The following is a 15,355-nucleotide window of genomic DNA, read 5'->3' as shown; positions in this document are numbered from 1 at the left end:
GCGTTCAGGGGGGCTGTGGCTGAGGGGGGGGGCTGTGACTTGGGGGGGGCTGTGGCTGAGGGGGGGGCTGTGGCTTGGGGGGGGGCTGTGACTTGGGGGGGGGGCTGTAATTGGGACCAAACAAAGTGCCGCAGCCCCCAGCGGCTTATTTCACCCTTGCAAAGGGTAGGCGCCGGGGAGGGGGTCCCTGTTGCCAAGGGGTCGCAGCAGGGGAGGAGGGGGCTGCAGCTGCTGCTCGCGCCCACCCGTGCTAGGAGTCTCCGCTCTCCCCGGGGAGAGGAAACCCTGGAAGCGCCTCCTCGCGCTCGGGTCCCCGGCGGGCGCGAGCCCGGCAGCAGCATCCTCCTCCTCCGGCTCGGTGGCGCGAGCGCGTCCCAGGTTCAAGCTCGTGCAGCTGCCACTGACTGGAGCTGGTCCGGGCAGAACAGGTTTCTGCCAGTTTGGGTGTGTGTGTGTGTGCGTGTGTGTGGCGGCTGCTGGGTGTGAGACTTAATCCCCGCCGGAAGCGGAGCGCCGCTTGCTGCAATGGGCCGGGACGGTGGCTCCAGGCGCCGGCGTTGCATGGCAGAAGCATCCCCCCCCCCGAGGAAAGAGCCAAGCGGCTGGGGCTCCCCCTGAGTCAGCAGTTTGCAGCCGGCACCCCTGAATCTGCCGGAGCCGGCTCCATTGGGGTTGGGTGTTGTTTTAATTGTGTGGGCAGCAGGAAGGCTGGCGATGAACCACGCTACGGCCGCGTCTCATTGTTCTGCCGCAAACCCGGCCGTGCCGAATTGCCGTGCACATGGCCCCGCTTTGCTCCCTGACTCCCCATTCCGGGCTGGGGGAAAAAAATGACATTTTATTCGCCTGCCCTGGCCGAAAGGACAATCATTCGCCTTCTGCGGCGGGGTGGGGGTGGGGGGTGTAAATCTTACTGCGTGGACATGAAGAGTGGGTGATTTTGCTCATGCTGACGCGCTTTTGAGTGTGGAAGAGAAAGGGTTAACTTGTCACCCGTGCTGCGTGTAGGGGACTCGGTCTGTAGGAAGAGTCGCCTTGTATTTCGCGTGTAGCCCAAACGGATTTGACGAATGGGAGCGATTCTTGGCTTTGTGGTGCGCTCAGTTCACCCTGCAGCCTCCCGTTCAGCCGGTCAAGTCCTGCACCGTTTTGGAGGGTCAAGGTTGCGTCCTATTTGTTTAGAGAAGGGCCCTTCCTCGCTGTGTGGAAAGGAGACAAAAGGGATAAGTGTGTAAAGCAAAGGAATCAATGGGTCCCCCACACACACACTCTGTTTGCAGCCGTAGGTACTGCTGGCATCCCACTAAAACACTGCTTGCTTTGAAACAGCTGCATCCAACATTTTCTTTAATTCCCAAATACAGTTGGCCTATGCAGTTTAGAAAGATGTGCAGGACGGGATCCTATGGATCGTGCGTGTGACAGTGCAAAACCGCAGCCCCAGCCTGCTATAAGGCAGCAGAACTGGAGGAGGGAATGTGGTAAGCTGCTCTTTTAATAATAACGCTTAGCACCTGCAAGGGCTGCGTCTTCCCAGGACTATACAGTCATTCATTAATTATTTTTAACCACTATTTTGGGCGGCCAACCTGAGCCTGAGAAGGAGCCGGAATTTACCAATGTACATTGCCAAAGAGCCACAGTAATATGTCAGCAGCCCCCCCATCAGCTCCCCCCATTCCAACCTGCAGCGCCTCCTGCCCGCCAGCAGCCCCACCAATCAGTGCCTCCTGCTCCCTCCCCATGCCTCTCGCCCGCCTTGATCAGCTGTTACATGGTGCTCAAGAGGCTCTGGTGGGGAGGGGGGAAGAGCGAGGGCATGGCAGGAGAAGGGCTGGAGTGGGGGCAGGGCCTGGGGCAGAGCGGGGGGGTTGAGCACTGAGCACTCACCTTCACATTGGAAAGTTAGCATCTATAGCTCCAGCCCTGGAGTCAGTGCCTATGCAAGGAGCTGCATATTAACCTATGAAGAGCCGCGTGCGGATCCGGAGCCACAGGTTGGCCACCCCTGGACTGTTTCCTTTCCTTTTTAGTGCCACAATAATGGTAGGTCTCTTTTTGCAGCCTTAACAAACAAACTAAAAGGCTGAGTGCGGATTTCACTTTTAATCACTAGAAAAAATAGATAACTGTTTTTGTTAATTGTTTTAAAGCTTTCCCTTGGTTTTCATGTAAAAAAAAAAAGTGATCTGGTCATAAAATAGGTAGGACAGCCCATCTTACAGATAGTATTATTGTTTGTTTGTTTGTGTTATTGTAGCTCTTTGGAGCCCTAGTCACGGAGCAAGACCCTGTTGTGCGAGGTGCTGTACAAACACAGAACAAACTGTCCCAAAGAGCTTGGCTGCTTTGAACTTTAAACAGGATGTGGACACTACGGAAACATGTTTGTTGGTCTCAGTCCAGTTGCCCAAAGAACCATCTGACACGTGCACTGGTCATGAACTTAGATGATACCCTCAAAACGGAGTCAAAAGGTTGAATGGACCATTGAGGCTGAGGCACATTGCTGGGTATAACCCTCACCCTTCTGGATACAGCGTGTGACAAAGACCCAAATGAAGAATGCAACAAAATTATCCATGTAAGAAACATAAAATGCCTCATGGTTCCTTCTGTGGAGCTGTAGCTCCCAAACTTTTTCATGCTGTGACCTCCTTTGGGCTCACGTCAGATAACGTGACCTCGGGGGGTCTGAGAGGTGGTGATGGGGTTTGAGAATTAAAGGCTCGAAAAACAGGTTCTGCCCCTGGCGGAGCGGGGGGTTTGCAGAGCGAGCCCACCTTGTGCTCACCTGGCAATGGTAGCTCCTGTCCCGCAGGGGCTGGCTGGGCGTGGGTCCCCATTCTGGGCATTGCAACCTGGTCCCTGGTGTGTGGGTTTGTGTCACAGCACCACGCAGGTTTGGCTTGGCCCCTCTAATTTGAGTGAGTGGCGTTGTGAGTCCGTGCTCCATGAGCAAGGCCGTAACACCTGGAACAGGGAGTTGAGCCCAGCCAGCCCTGCAAGACAGGATCCTCTTCAACTGGGACATATTCTGGCTTTCTTACATTTTCTTTTTTTCCCTCTTTTTTTAACATCTCGCCACCCCCTGGCACCCTTTTGCGACCCTTTCTAGGAGTCGCAACACACAGTTTGGGAAATGCTGCTGTAAAGTAAATAACTCTGTAACCTCAGCTCCACGGTTCTTTATTCCATAATTTTCAGAACCAAGTGAGGGGAAACCACATTTTTGTGGAATGAGCGTAACCTTGGGACTAAAATGTGAGACTTTCCTCCAAACCAGGATCATTGGCAGGTATGTTGCTGAGCCATATGAGGAGGCATGCACTGATTCTACCTATGCTGGTTCTGCTTGTTCTGTGACTAAACAGAATGCTTGAATCTTAGCAGCTGCCCGGTCTGGCATCTTGCGCCAGCCTTCAGATTTTGCTTTCTAAGTTAACTTGGTTGATGATGTGATGAGCTTTCCTGACTCAAAAAGGTCCATTCTTTGGAGTCTGTCTCCAAAGAAGTTTGTGTTTCAGGCTGTTATTTAGCTTCTGGAAAAAGAACCTTTTGGGCTTGAAAAATTATTGGTAGCCCCAATTAAAAGAGTCACCTTATGTACCTTGTGAACCCATGGTGGTATTCGGTGCTTTGTTCTCTAAGTGCACATACTGTGTACTTGATACAATCAGATTCTGGTTCTTCTCGTTTTTTTAATTTCAGCATCCCTCTACACACATGCATTGTTTGTGAACTTAAAGCAGGGCTCTTGTTCTGGATTCTTGAGCCTTGCACCATTAATCATTGCTGTTTGTGTTTAAATTTACTGACTTTTGCCCACTTGTAACAGATTTAATTTTTTTATTAAAGCTAATGTTAAAAAAATTATATAATACGTAGGTTGTCTGTACATCTGGCTCTAGGGCTTAGATTATCCACAAATACAAAGTTTGTTTTTAAAAGTCATATGATACATAGAGTACATAATCAGCAATAACCCAAATTTAGGTGAATAGATTTAACAGTACAGTTTAGGTATTAGAATCTGAATACTCGGGTATCATTCCTGAAAAGTGTACAGAGATTTGGTTGTGGAAAGCAAAATATATCAATGAGTGGAGATTGTCCCTCAGTAATTGAGAATTAGGTAGGTTGTCCCTTTAGAAAATACAATCCAGGAGGAAAGTATTTCAGTGACTTTCCTGATTGCGCTTCTCATCAGCACGCCAGCTCATCCCTCCCGGTGCTGCCGATGTCCGGTGATGTGTTCTAGGTAGATGTCCCTCGACCACCTGATGGCGTCCGACACCGTGAGTTGCCGCCTCAGCCGAGCGTAGCGTTGACCGATTCCACATTCTCTCAGCTCTCGCTCGTTACTGGGGTCCCATGCGCCCAAGGCTCCGACAGTCAGTCCGTGTGTCTGAACCTGGTAACCCTTAGCTCTCAAGGTTTCGGCCAGAGGGGCGTATTTCTCCATCTTTCGAGTTTGGGCATCGTGGAAGGCCGGGGTCCTGTTCTTGAAGGGCACTGTGACATCTACCATGATGATCTTCTTCCAGTCCTCATTGGTGATGACGATGACCGGTTGCAATTGGCTGTCGGTTCTGGGGATGGCGGAGTTTACGGCAACCTTCCCCAGGGGTGGCGGGATGGGTCTGGCCAGGCGATCTTGAATGGCCTTGGGTTGCAGCTGCCAGGCTCTGAAATGGGGCTTGCAGCTACACAGGACGTGGGGTAGGAGTACTTCATTCAGACCACAATGGGGTATAAAACCGTATCTCGTTTGCTCTGCTGTACTTGTGGACTGTAGAAACTTGCCACATTGCCATGGTAATATAAAACTATAACACACAAATAACTCTGCCTAGTTCAAATGGGACTCAGACGAACTTTAAGGAATCTGGTTTATAAACTTTCAAAAATTAGGAAATAAATCAAGATCTTTGTTCAGTTCTTAAGTCATTCTGCTCATTTCATCTCATATGGCATGTATAATTTCTCAGTTGCTAAAGCCCTCCGGAGTCCCATCACTCAGATCGGGGTTAGTAAATGATCACACACACACATAGAGGTATATGTTATTGAGAAACAATCTGAGCTTTCTTTAACTTCAATTGGCAACTAACTCTCATTGACTTCAAAGATCATAGCCTCTGAAAACATCAGCATATGTCCCATCCTCTGTAATTCCGCTTTACTAAAAACCTTTGTGTGAAAAGGACCTTTCTGAAGAGTTCATGGCCCTATCCTCCACCCATTCACCCTGTTGGTTACAGTGCAAGTAGTTTTGAGGCAATGGAAGAGATGTGTGGCTCCAGATGAGAAAATAACATGCTAGTGTTCTTAGAATAAAGAACAAAGAAAGAATATAGGGCTACCACCTTTCCTTTGGGCAAAGCTTGAATGTAGCCCTGTCCTTGTCTGGCCTCTCGGTTGACTGAACTCTTCCTTGCTCATCCATCTGTCCTTTTCCACACATGTCTGCCTTCCTCCTCCGCCCCCCATTTCTGCTCATTTCCTTTGCTCTCCTTGATACTTTTCCTCCCACTTTATTTTGCAGAGTGTTATTCATGCAAACTGTCCACACTTTGCAGGTTGTTGTATACTGTGTATTTGTAGCCATGTCAGTCCCTCTCACCAACTGGAGGTGGTCCAATAAAAGATTATTGCCTCACCCTCCTTGTCTCACACTTCACGGAGGGCAATAAGGGAAATCAAGGAGGCATTGGCAAGGGAGATGTGCAGTTTTGGGTGAGGTCTGAGGGTGATGGAGAGAAGGAAGGCTGTACCAGATTGCAGCAGCTGCAGAGGGGCAGGCTCTTGCACCAGCTGTGGTGAGAGATGGTGCACAATGTGATGAAGGAGAAACAGGAAGGGGAGGCGAGAGAGAGAGGTGGTCTTTTGAGCAAGCTGGAGAAGCTTCTTGGGTAATTTTGAAAGCAGGTGAGCAAATAAAATGAATTGGATGCTGACGTGGCCGGGGAGGCAGTTGAGTTGTTAGGAGATGGGGGTGTTGTGGGAAGGTGGGCAACAGCGTTCAGCACTGGCTGGTGTCTGGCGAAAGGGCAGTTCATTTACAAGCGTGAGGTGTCTTTGGCTCTTAGTCCTTCCTCCCCTGGTTAATCCCACCCAACCCAGCTCCTCCTCTCCACTCTGAATTCCCTCCCGGGGAATCCTCTAGTCCCCCCTGTGGCGGGGAGCGCTCCTACCGCGTCACCAGTTCAGCACCTCACTCCATGGCTTGCCCATGTGCTTCAGGCCAGTCAAAGGGCCTGCTCAGCCCCAGGGTTCCCACACAATGGCTTGGAAACCAGGAGACTCGGGCTAAGGTATACACGCTACCTCTCTGATTTAAACTTTCTTTGGGGCTACTGACCCACATTCGCTCCACATGCGCCCTGCAGTCTGAGATTTAGTAGTGGAGATGGTCAGTCGCTGAGGCCTTTGGGACTGACATCAGGGGGACTCACCGAGCAGGCTCAGAAAAGCCTCTCTCTGTGCTTTAAACGGGCAGATTCTTCCATAGCTGGCTGATCAGGCGCCCAGTTCAAAGGGGTCACGTTGTCGGGTTGTTGGGTTCTGGCTGACAGCTCCATTCTCCAGGCCGGTCTGGAATTGTGTAGAGATTAGCTCACAGTGGCCCAAAGACTCATTCTCTCCAGAGCAGACTGGAGACAATTTAATGGATACAGTTTTCTATACAGGTAAAAAAATAAAGACCATACAGACATTTCCTGCTCTCCCCTCTGGCTATGCCCAACCTGCTTGGATTTATTTTACGGTGGCCATTAATTAGTCACATCACAGCATAGCTTCTTTTCTGAGGGGGGGATACTTGAATTGACCTCACTATTAAAATATAGCTGTCCGGTGTTCAAGAACCATTTATTGCAGTGTAGGCCTGGGCAAATCTCTGCTTTGTGGGTGGCATTTCTCTCTCCTAATAGAAACTGAAGGATGCTGCATAAAGACATATTTATAATTTCCGCCTTTTTAAAGCCTTCTGATGCCTTGCCACTGAATTGTGCAGGGATGGACAAGCTCAGCAGTGGCTTTAGGCTTCCATACACTCAGCTTGTTACAGTGGCAACCGTACAGCGGCCGCCCCGTGTGCTTAAACATGCAGTCTTCAGATATGCAACCTCAGGCAGGCTGGTGTGCAAACATCCGGCATACGGCAGTTAAAGAAGGAATTATGTTCAAACAATGCGGAGTGACGTATTTTTAGATAGTCAAGGAAATCTCAAGCTCGGACAGCCAGCTGCAGCACCCAGAATTCAGTAACTGTCCTGGTCTCAAAAAGAACAGGAGTACTTGTGGCACCTTAGAGACTAACAAATTTATTAGAGCATAAGCTTTCGTGGGCTACAACCCACTTCTTAAATTTGTTAGTCTCTAAGGTGCCACAAGTACTCCTGTTCTTTTTGCGGATACAGACTAACACGGCTGCTACTCTGAAACCTGTCCTGGTCTTGTTTTGAAGAGAGTGGAGTTTCGGTCCTCGGGAAGCGCTGCAGTGGTTCTAAGGAGTCACTGTGGCAGGTGAATTTGCTGCTAGGTTGCAGGGGGGAGGGATAGCTCAGTGGTTTGAGCATTGGCCTGCTAAACCCAGGCTTGTGAGTTCAATCCTTGAGGGGGCCACTTAAGGATTGGGGCAAAATCAGTACTTAGTTCTGCTAGTGAAGGCAGGGGGCTGGACTCAATGACCTGTCCGTTCTAGGAGATAGAATATCTTTATTTATTTTGAACTGGCGAGACACCCCTCCCCTCTCTTGCCTCTGAACAATTGTTTTCTCAGCCGGGGGCTCTGATTCAACAAAGCACCTAAGCATGTGCTTGAGTACCCCACCTACTAAGCAAAGCACTGAAGCCCGTGCTTAAATCCCATTGAAGTCAATGGGAAAAGCACATGCTATAGTACTTTGCTGAATATGGAGTTTGCATGACTCGTTGTTGGTCAGGATGACTGGGCAGGGAAAACTTGGCATAGCTTATCTGCCACGTGGGCAGGTCTAGGTTTCTTTGTACTTTGTTCCACATCTCCGTTAATGGCCTTTGAGGGTTTATGTGCTCTGCAACTGGGAGCAAGTCTCCCATCTGGGGTGGATAGACACGTGCTAGCTCCGCTCGAGCTAGTGCACTAAAAATAGCAGTGTGGACTTTGTGTCATGGGCTGGCCCATGGCCTGAGAACATACCCAGAGGGCTCTGAACTCGGGTGGCTAGCTCCCGCTGCCACCTGTGCCTTTCTGCCTACCGCAGCTATGGGCATGTTCCCAGCTGCAGTGTAGACATACCCTGAGAGCTCAGAGGATCAAGCAATACAGACGTAGGCCTCAAATGACCTTTTCCTTTTCAATTAGAGAGAAGACAGTGTCCTTTGAAAATGGTTCGGATTGCTTGTGTTAGCCACGTTATACCCGCTTACCTCCCTACAATAAATCGAAACATCTGGCAAAAGTTCAGGCTCACTCTCGGATGGCTGGAGGTGCAGTTAGTTTGGTCAGGCAGGGGTGTGGCATTGTATTATTGTGGTAGGTCAGTCATGCTAGAGATGTGCCAGGCAAAGCCATAAGCTCTTTTATTAGCAGGAAGTATCCTACCAGCAGGGTTTGTTTTTCATCTATACAATTTTAAAAGATACCTTGCTTGGGCATTTTCAGCGAGGAGTGCCCTTGCACGTTTTGCACCCTTCTTGCACAAAAGGACACTTTTTCACAGGCTGTTACTCTGACATGCAGATTAGGCTCTTATGATGCTCAGCTTTACTTTGCTTGCTCACTTTACTGTGCTATTAGACTGGGAAGACTGGTGTGCATGTGGCGAGGATGTCATGTGCATGGAGAGTTTCTGCAAAGCAGGCAGACAGCATGGCCCCCATCCTACAAGTTACTCTGTGCAGGTAGAGTGGTAACATAGCGTCCCGCACTGGGCCTCGCTAGGCCCACTGATGTGAATGGCGAGCATATACGGGTGCTGGGTCCTCGTGTATGGAGTGACCTGCAGGATCAGGTCCTAAGATCCTAGGAGTTTGAGATGGTAAATACCAGACTATTGAATGGACAAGGCAAGATACAGTGCCCCGATAGAGGATGTATCCATTTAAACTGATAGCATACTTGATCTCATTCTGAAGGCTGAGAAGATGTGAGTTGTTTGGAGGCCAGGAAAAATGTCAGAGGTCAGGGTGATGAGCTATTGCTTCTGGGCATGGGGGAGCATAGCCTGGCTACAGCATTCTGGGTCAGCTGGGGCTGGATAAATCAGGGGCCCAACTGACCTTTCCCTAAACCGAATCTAAAGCTGAAAAAGTTCAGATAAGGGGCATCCTCCCTGCTCCTCCCACTCCGTCTCCTTGACCTCAAACAGGATCTCCACACTTTGCTCCATGACATCCCCTTCCCATCATGATGGCTTCTCCCAGGAGGCTTCCTGGCCTCTTTCCCTTTCAGAGCCACCCCATCAGACACTCCTCTACACCCCCAGACTGCAGGGATTGGAAACAATGGGGTCTCAGTCTGTCTGCATCTTCTGAATAGCCTTGCTTTGTGTGTCAAATCAGAATGTCAGTGTGATTTCTTTTCTGGTGTTTTTAGTAGGGCTTTCTGAACAGCTTTGAACAAACTACATTTCTTGGTTCAGTCCTTTTACAATAGTATCAGTGTGCTCTTCCTCTCTGATGAGTACAGGCACTGTTTCCAATAAGGACTCAAATATAGTTTAAGAATTGGGTATGGTAGAAGAGGCGATTTGCGAGTGTGACCAAGTTTCCCATGGACTTTTAAAAAAGTGGTTACAAAATCCTCAAGATATTTAAAAAAACCACCCATTTAAAAAAACCCGACTGTAGCAGTTTTGAAGGGTGTTAGAACCTGCATTGGAGACCAGAGCCTTCTGTCCGTAGAACAGGTCTATCCACAGCAGCCTCAGTGTCAGCCTCCCCCAGCACTGAGCTGCCAATGTGCCACCCTGCTCTGTAGGGAACACCCTTGGAAGGGACCATGGGTGAAAGGGGAGTCAAGAAGGGACAGGATTCTGCTGTCAGCTGCTTCCGTGTAAATCTAGAGTCACTGTACTTAAGTTAGTGGAATAGTCCACTTTTACGCCAGTGTAAACGAGATCAGAATCAGTTGTTTTTGTGTGTAGTGGACACTTGCCCATTATTGGGAATTGGAAGAGGGACACCAGCTTATTTCATCTCGACCCGCAACCCGCCTGCACAGGCTAATAACTTTCAGTCGCTGCTGCTTTGAACCCCAAGCTTCCAAACACGTAGGCCAGGTTTACACTAGATACTTTTCCCGGTATAATAATGTCGATTAGGATGTGATTCTCTACAGCGTTTGTAAAATGGCAAAAAACTCTAGTGTAGATACAGTAATACTGACAAAAAAGTCCTTTTGCTGGGATAGCTTATTTTGTTTGGGGAATGGCATAAGCTGTATTGGCAAAAGAATTTTTCTGCTGGTATGAGCTGTGTCTCCACTAGGAGGGTTTGCTAGTACAATACAGTACCAGCGTAGCTATACCAGCAAAGCCTTTCTAGTGTAGACGTGTTTCTGGGGTCACGGGATTACATGAGAATGTCAGCTTTCTTTTTTTTTTATTTAAATAAAAGCATAAGTCTCTAGCCCTCGTCACCTTTCTCCAGCTTGTCCTTGTCCATCCCTCCACGAATGCAAGTCGATGCCACACCATTCTATTTCATTGCGAGCATGTTCTTTCCATTTTTGGCCAAAGCGTTTTATCATGGGACTGGCCTAGCGCATTTTCGGTCTGCCCAGCGGTCGCTTGTGGTCTCTGGGGATCCAGTCACTGATGCGGGTTGTCCACTTATTGTCTTGCCTGCAGACTACATGACCTGTCCATCTCTGCTTTGCGTCGTACATTGCCTGCACTACATCCGTCACCTCTGTATGCCTTCTGATCTCATTCGGTATATGATCACGGAGCGTTGGTGTGGGGGTGAACGGGGTTTGACAGCGAAATACGGCGGAGCATATGCTCTGGCAGGTTTTACCAAGCCGAGAAGGTGTCAAGCTAGTGTCCAGGGTAGTACGGAGTCCGACCGTACCTCTTTTACTCTAGGGCAGCCCGGCCAAAGCGGAGGGGTACCGCAGCTACAGGGCACAAGGGCTGGCACCCCGAATGCACTGCGGCAAAATTCTCCTGCCAAACAAGCCACATAAAAGCAGAATAAACCGGGAAACCGAGCACGGACTCATGCGTCGGCCTGACCATCGCTCACAACCTGGGGTAGCCCAGGACAAAAAACAGAAAATGGCTAAAAGAATAGTCCAACAATTTGTTGCAAGTCACAACACAAGCCTAGCCCTCAGGCTTGTGGAAAAAGCTTGAAAAAGTGATCCCTAAAAGCTCAAAATCCAGAAAGCAAATAACAAGAACCCCTTCTCCCCATTTATTAATTTTTAAAATCTTGTGATTTCAAAGCCCGTCTCAAGATTCTGGAACGCTCGGTGTTGGCAAATTTGCACTTGGAGGTTACGCCACGGGGAACCGTTCATAGTAGCAAATGCGACACCTGATAGTGTTTGCTGGATCAATCCCTTGGGCTGGATTGGAACCAGAGTCATCTTATGAAAAGATTATAAGAATTGGTTTATTTTATTCTGGGAATATTTTTTTTCAATGAAAGTTGGCAAACTTTATGGGATGTTTCTCTATGTACACAAGGCAATATTTAAAGAGCTCTGCAGTGTACGGCAGCCTACAAGCAGCTTTCACCTGAGAAAAGAGAGTATCCTGTCCCTACTTATTTCAGAGGCTTCCCTTTTCATTAGGAGAAAAAAAAAACCTAACTAAAACAACCAACCCAGCCCAGAGGCTGATAATAGGAAAACCAGTAAAATCTGTCAGGGAACTTTCATCAACTGGGAAACTTTCATCATCGGAGAAACTTTCATCAACGGAGCCCTGCAGGAAACAATTTGGGCTCATTCGTTCAAAACCTTCTTTCTGAAGGAATTCTGCCCCCATAAGTCTGTTTCACTACAATGGGAATTCTGTCTGGAAATGAAGGAAATTTAGTACCAATCTAATCTAGCTCTCTGTCTGATATAGGTTCTTTTTGGTAGTGTAATACATGAGGGAATGACTGTGGTTTTGTGGTTAATGCACACAAATGGAAGTCAGGACTCCTGAGGTCTATTCTTGGCTCAGGCAGTGGCTCCTGTGTGATCCTGGACAAATCACTTAGACTGTCTGTGCATCTGGAGGGCTGTTCTGTACCTCACACACTTCATTAATGAATGTCTGTAAAGAGCTTTGAGAGCCTCAGATGAAAGGTGTTAAATAACTTCACAAGGTTATATTTATTATGATGATTTTTTATTATAAGTGAGAAGACTAAAGAAAGATGCTGATCTGAACTGAAGCCCTAAGACTTTTAAAACTTAATAATGAATTTGACTGGGAAATTATGACTTATTTCCCACTGCCAGCTGCTGAATTCTTGACCTACACGTGGTGTTTGTTTTGTTTTCTCTCTTTTTACCCTGCATCTCATGGTCCTTTTGGTTTTTATTATTCATTTATTTACTCTTCCTTTGAGTTTATCTAGATCATTCTTAATTTTGTTGCCCTCCTCAGTTGTGTTGACTGACCCTCAAGTTTTGTATTATCAGCTACACATTCTTTTCTCAAGGGCATTGATACACAACTGGAAACATCTGTCAGAATACTGGCCCTAGCTGGACTCAGCTAGCTTGCTCCGTCTGCTTCAAGCCGCTGATACTCGGTGCTCTCTGTATTTGATATTAAAGCCAGTTCTTTGCCCATTCGAATGTCTCATCCTCTGATATCATTCTTATTGTCCTTGCAGATTAGGCTTGTGCTGATGGTTTTGTATAAATAGCCTGAAGGCTTGTAAATTATATGAGCTTCCTGCCACCTCATTTCTTGTTACTGTCTCATGAAATTCACACTGATTTCTTAGGCATCAGCTCATTTTTTGTAAATCTTGGCTGATTAGTTAAATCGTAACTTTCAACATGTTCCCCAACTATAACTCTAGGCAGTTTCTCTAGACAGCCCTACAGGCATTTGGTCCCTTAGTTCTGCCTTACATGCCTTCCTATAGCCACCTTAAACCAAATCTGCCCCCAGCTACCATCCTGCAAGCACACTGATTTCCGTGACGATCCATCAGCACACAGCCACTACATCAGCTTCTCTCCAGCCTCTCCTGCCCTGCCCTGTATTTCTGAGACCAGTGCTGCTCTCTGGACACTAGATTCTGACACCCTTACTCATGTAGAGAACTCCTTGAGTTCAACAGGACTACTCATGGGATAAGCTGCTATTCCAGATGAGGAAGCGTGTCATGTTCTGGCTCAGTATGAGGAGTGGGCCTGTTCAGTGTAAATAAGGTTTAATTTTTAAAATTGAGTTTTACTAACTGGCCTTAGTCCTTGTAAATTATTAAAAATTGTGGAAAGTCTGCACATAAATCCTATCTGCCTGTTTGCTGTCTGCAATGCAGATTAATAACACCCCATGACATAAGAACATAAGAATCGCCATACTGGGTCAGACTAATGGTCCATCTATCCCAGAATCCTGTCTTCTAACAGTGACCAGTACCAGATCTTCAGAGGGAATGAACAGAACAGGGCAATTAACAAGTGATCTATCCCCTGTCTTCCAGTCCCAGCTATTAGCAGTCAGATGTTTAGAAATACCCAGATAATGGGGTTGCGTTCCTGACCATCTTGGCTAATAGCCATTGATGGACCTATCCTGCAGGAACTTATCTAATTCTTTTTTGGACGCATGACCTCATGCTCAAAGATCAAATCTGAGATCACATTGCAAATCTAGGCAGAATTACTTCTCCAGTGATCTTTATCTCATAATTGTATAAGAAGAAGTCAGGCTTGATTGTTTATACAATCAGAGTCTGTAGGTTTGATATGGGGTGATTAGGGAAAATGGGCACTGCATTTGTTTCCAGGCATTGGAGTAGTTACCAGTTGAGTTACAGCAACCTTAAATTTGACAGCAAAATTGCAACTGCTGTGTTTGCAAAGCAAAGGAAATGTCTCTGCAATCGAAAAACAATTCTTACCCTCGCTAGGATTAGGGTCTAAAAGCTTAACTCTTTCCAGTGCTAATTGTCTCTTGTTTTTCTTGCACAGGAACATTTGCTGTAATGTAAAGGTGTCCCCCTTATGGAATTCAAAGAACAGTTCGACATCATTTAACTTCAACTTTTGTCTAGTCTTTTGAAGAATGGGCATCATCACTTTACAAGGCCAAATAGAGAATTCTCCTGTAAACACCAGTAATCTAAATTGCATGCTTCCTGGGACTAAGTAATTTATAAAATTGGATGCCGTACGGACAATTTGTAATCAGGATAAAGAAGCTTGGGAAAAACAAGTAAACCGTTTTTATATATTAATAAGACGTTATTTTAATTGCATATTTAGCAAAACCCCACAATTATTAAATGACAGTATGATTATTGTGACTTCCTACAAGATCTCACTTAGCATGTCAGCTGTTTGCAAACGGAAAAGAGAGAGGAAGATTATGGTTCAGTCGATCTCCAAATGATCAAAAGTCAATACCACAGTTTTGTAACTCGTCTCTTCAGCACCATCCAAAGATGTGAAATTTGCTTCTCTGCAGAATCTTAGGGCTGCTTTGGGTGGCAATAAACAGCTGACTCACGTCCGAGGAAAGCACAACAATGGGAGTTCTCAAATGAGCGTGCGGCAGGAATAGGCCACCACCACCTACTCACTCACACTAAAGGTCTCCAGGAGGAGTTCTCCTGACACCATGGAGATTCTGTTCCTGAAAATGCTTCTGCTGCTGGCTGGCTGTTTAGTTGGGCTCTTCTATCACCTCTCAGATCTTTGTGTGGGTGAGAAGAGAACAGTTCAGAACAAGCCAAATTTCATAGTCATTTTGGCAGATGATGTTGGATGGGGGGACCTTGGGGCCAACTGGGCAGAAACCAAGGACACTCCTAACTTGGATCAGATGGCTGCAGAAGGAATGAGGTAAGCCTCAAAGAGGCGTCTGTCTATTTCTGAGTCTTCCATTTACCTGTTGTGTGATACCAAATGGCAGGTGGGCAACAGTAAAACGGACAGAGGTTCTCACTAGTTCTTAACAACAACAGTAAGTGCCAGTGTATCCTGTCTGAGATCCATGTGAGAACCATGCTCTGGACTACCTGTGGTCAAATTCATCCCTATGCTGAGACACTCCCTCCCCCCACCCCTACGGAGGGATGAGCGTTACTTACATCACATATGCCCTCAAAATAGCAAGAGCAGGGATCTAGCGCCACCAATGGGGTGCGGCTGGGCAGGACACTGTGGGGGCCCTGCCTGCTA

At 47.3% G+C, this 15,355-nt stretch overlaps 1 protein-coding gene across 6 annotated transcripts in view; it reads left to right on the top strand.

The window, feature by feature from the left end:
• ARSG (arylsulfatase G) overlaps window positions 1–15,355 on the top strand; it is a 93,328-nt gene that overhangs the window by 18,883 nt on the left and 59,090 nt on the right. For 3 of the 6 annotated variants that reach the window (XM_024198310.3, XM_024198316.3, XM_029912135.1), the window contains exons 1-3: window positions 701–1,481; window positions 2,261–2,584; window positions 14,144–15,016. In XM_024198310.3, the coding sequence (XP_024054078.1) occupies window positions 14,793–15,016 (224 nt within the window). In that variant the 5' untranslated portion in view covers window positions 701–1,481; window positions 2,261–2,584; window positions 14,144–14,792. Of the gene's footprint in view, window positions 1–700; window positions 1,482–2,260; window positions 2,585–14,143; window positions 15,017–15,355 lie in introns of those variants that run through there. The other 3 variants (XM_024198315.3, XM_024198317.3, XM_024198314.2) reach the window with 3 other exon arrangements.

The sequence above is a fragment of the Terrapene carolina genome, unplaced genomic scaffold (assembly GCF_002925995.2).
Source record: "Terrapene carolina triunguis isolate 2854851 unplaced genomic scaffold, T_m_triunguis-2.0 Scaffold192, whole genome shotgun sequence".
NCBI classification, from domain to species: Eukaryota; Metazoa; Chordata; order Testudines; family Emydidae; genus Terrapene; species Terrapene triunguis.
The sequence above is the reverse complement of the archived record's forward strand: the minus strand, read 5'-3'. Positions and strand labels throughout refer to the sequence as shown.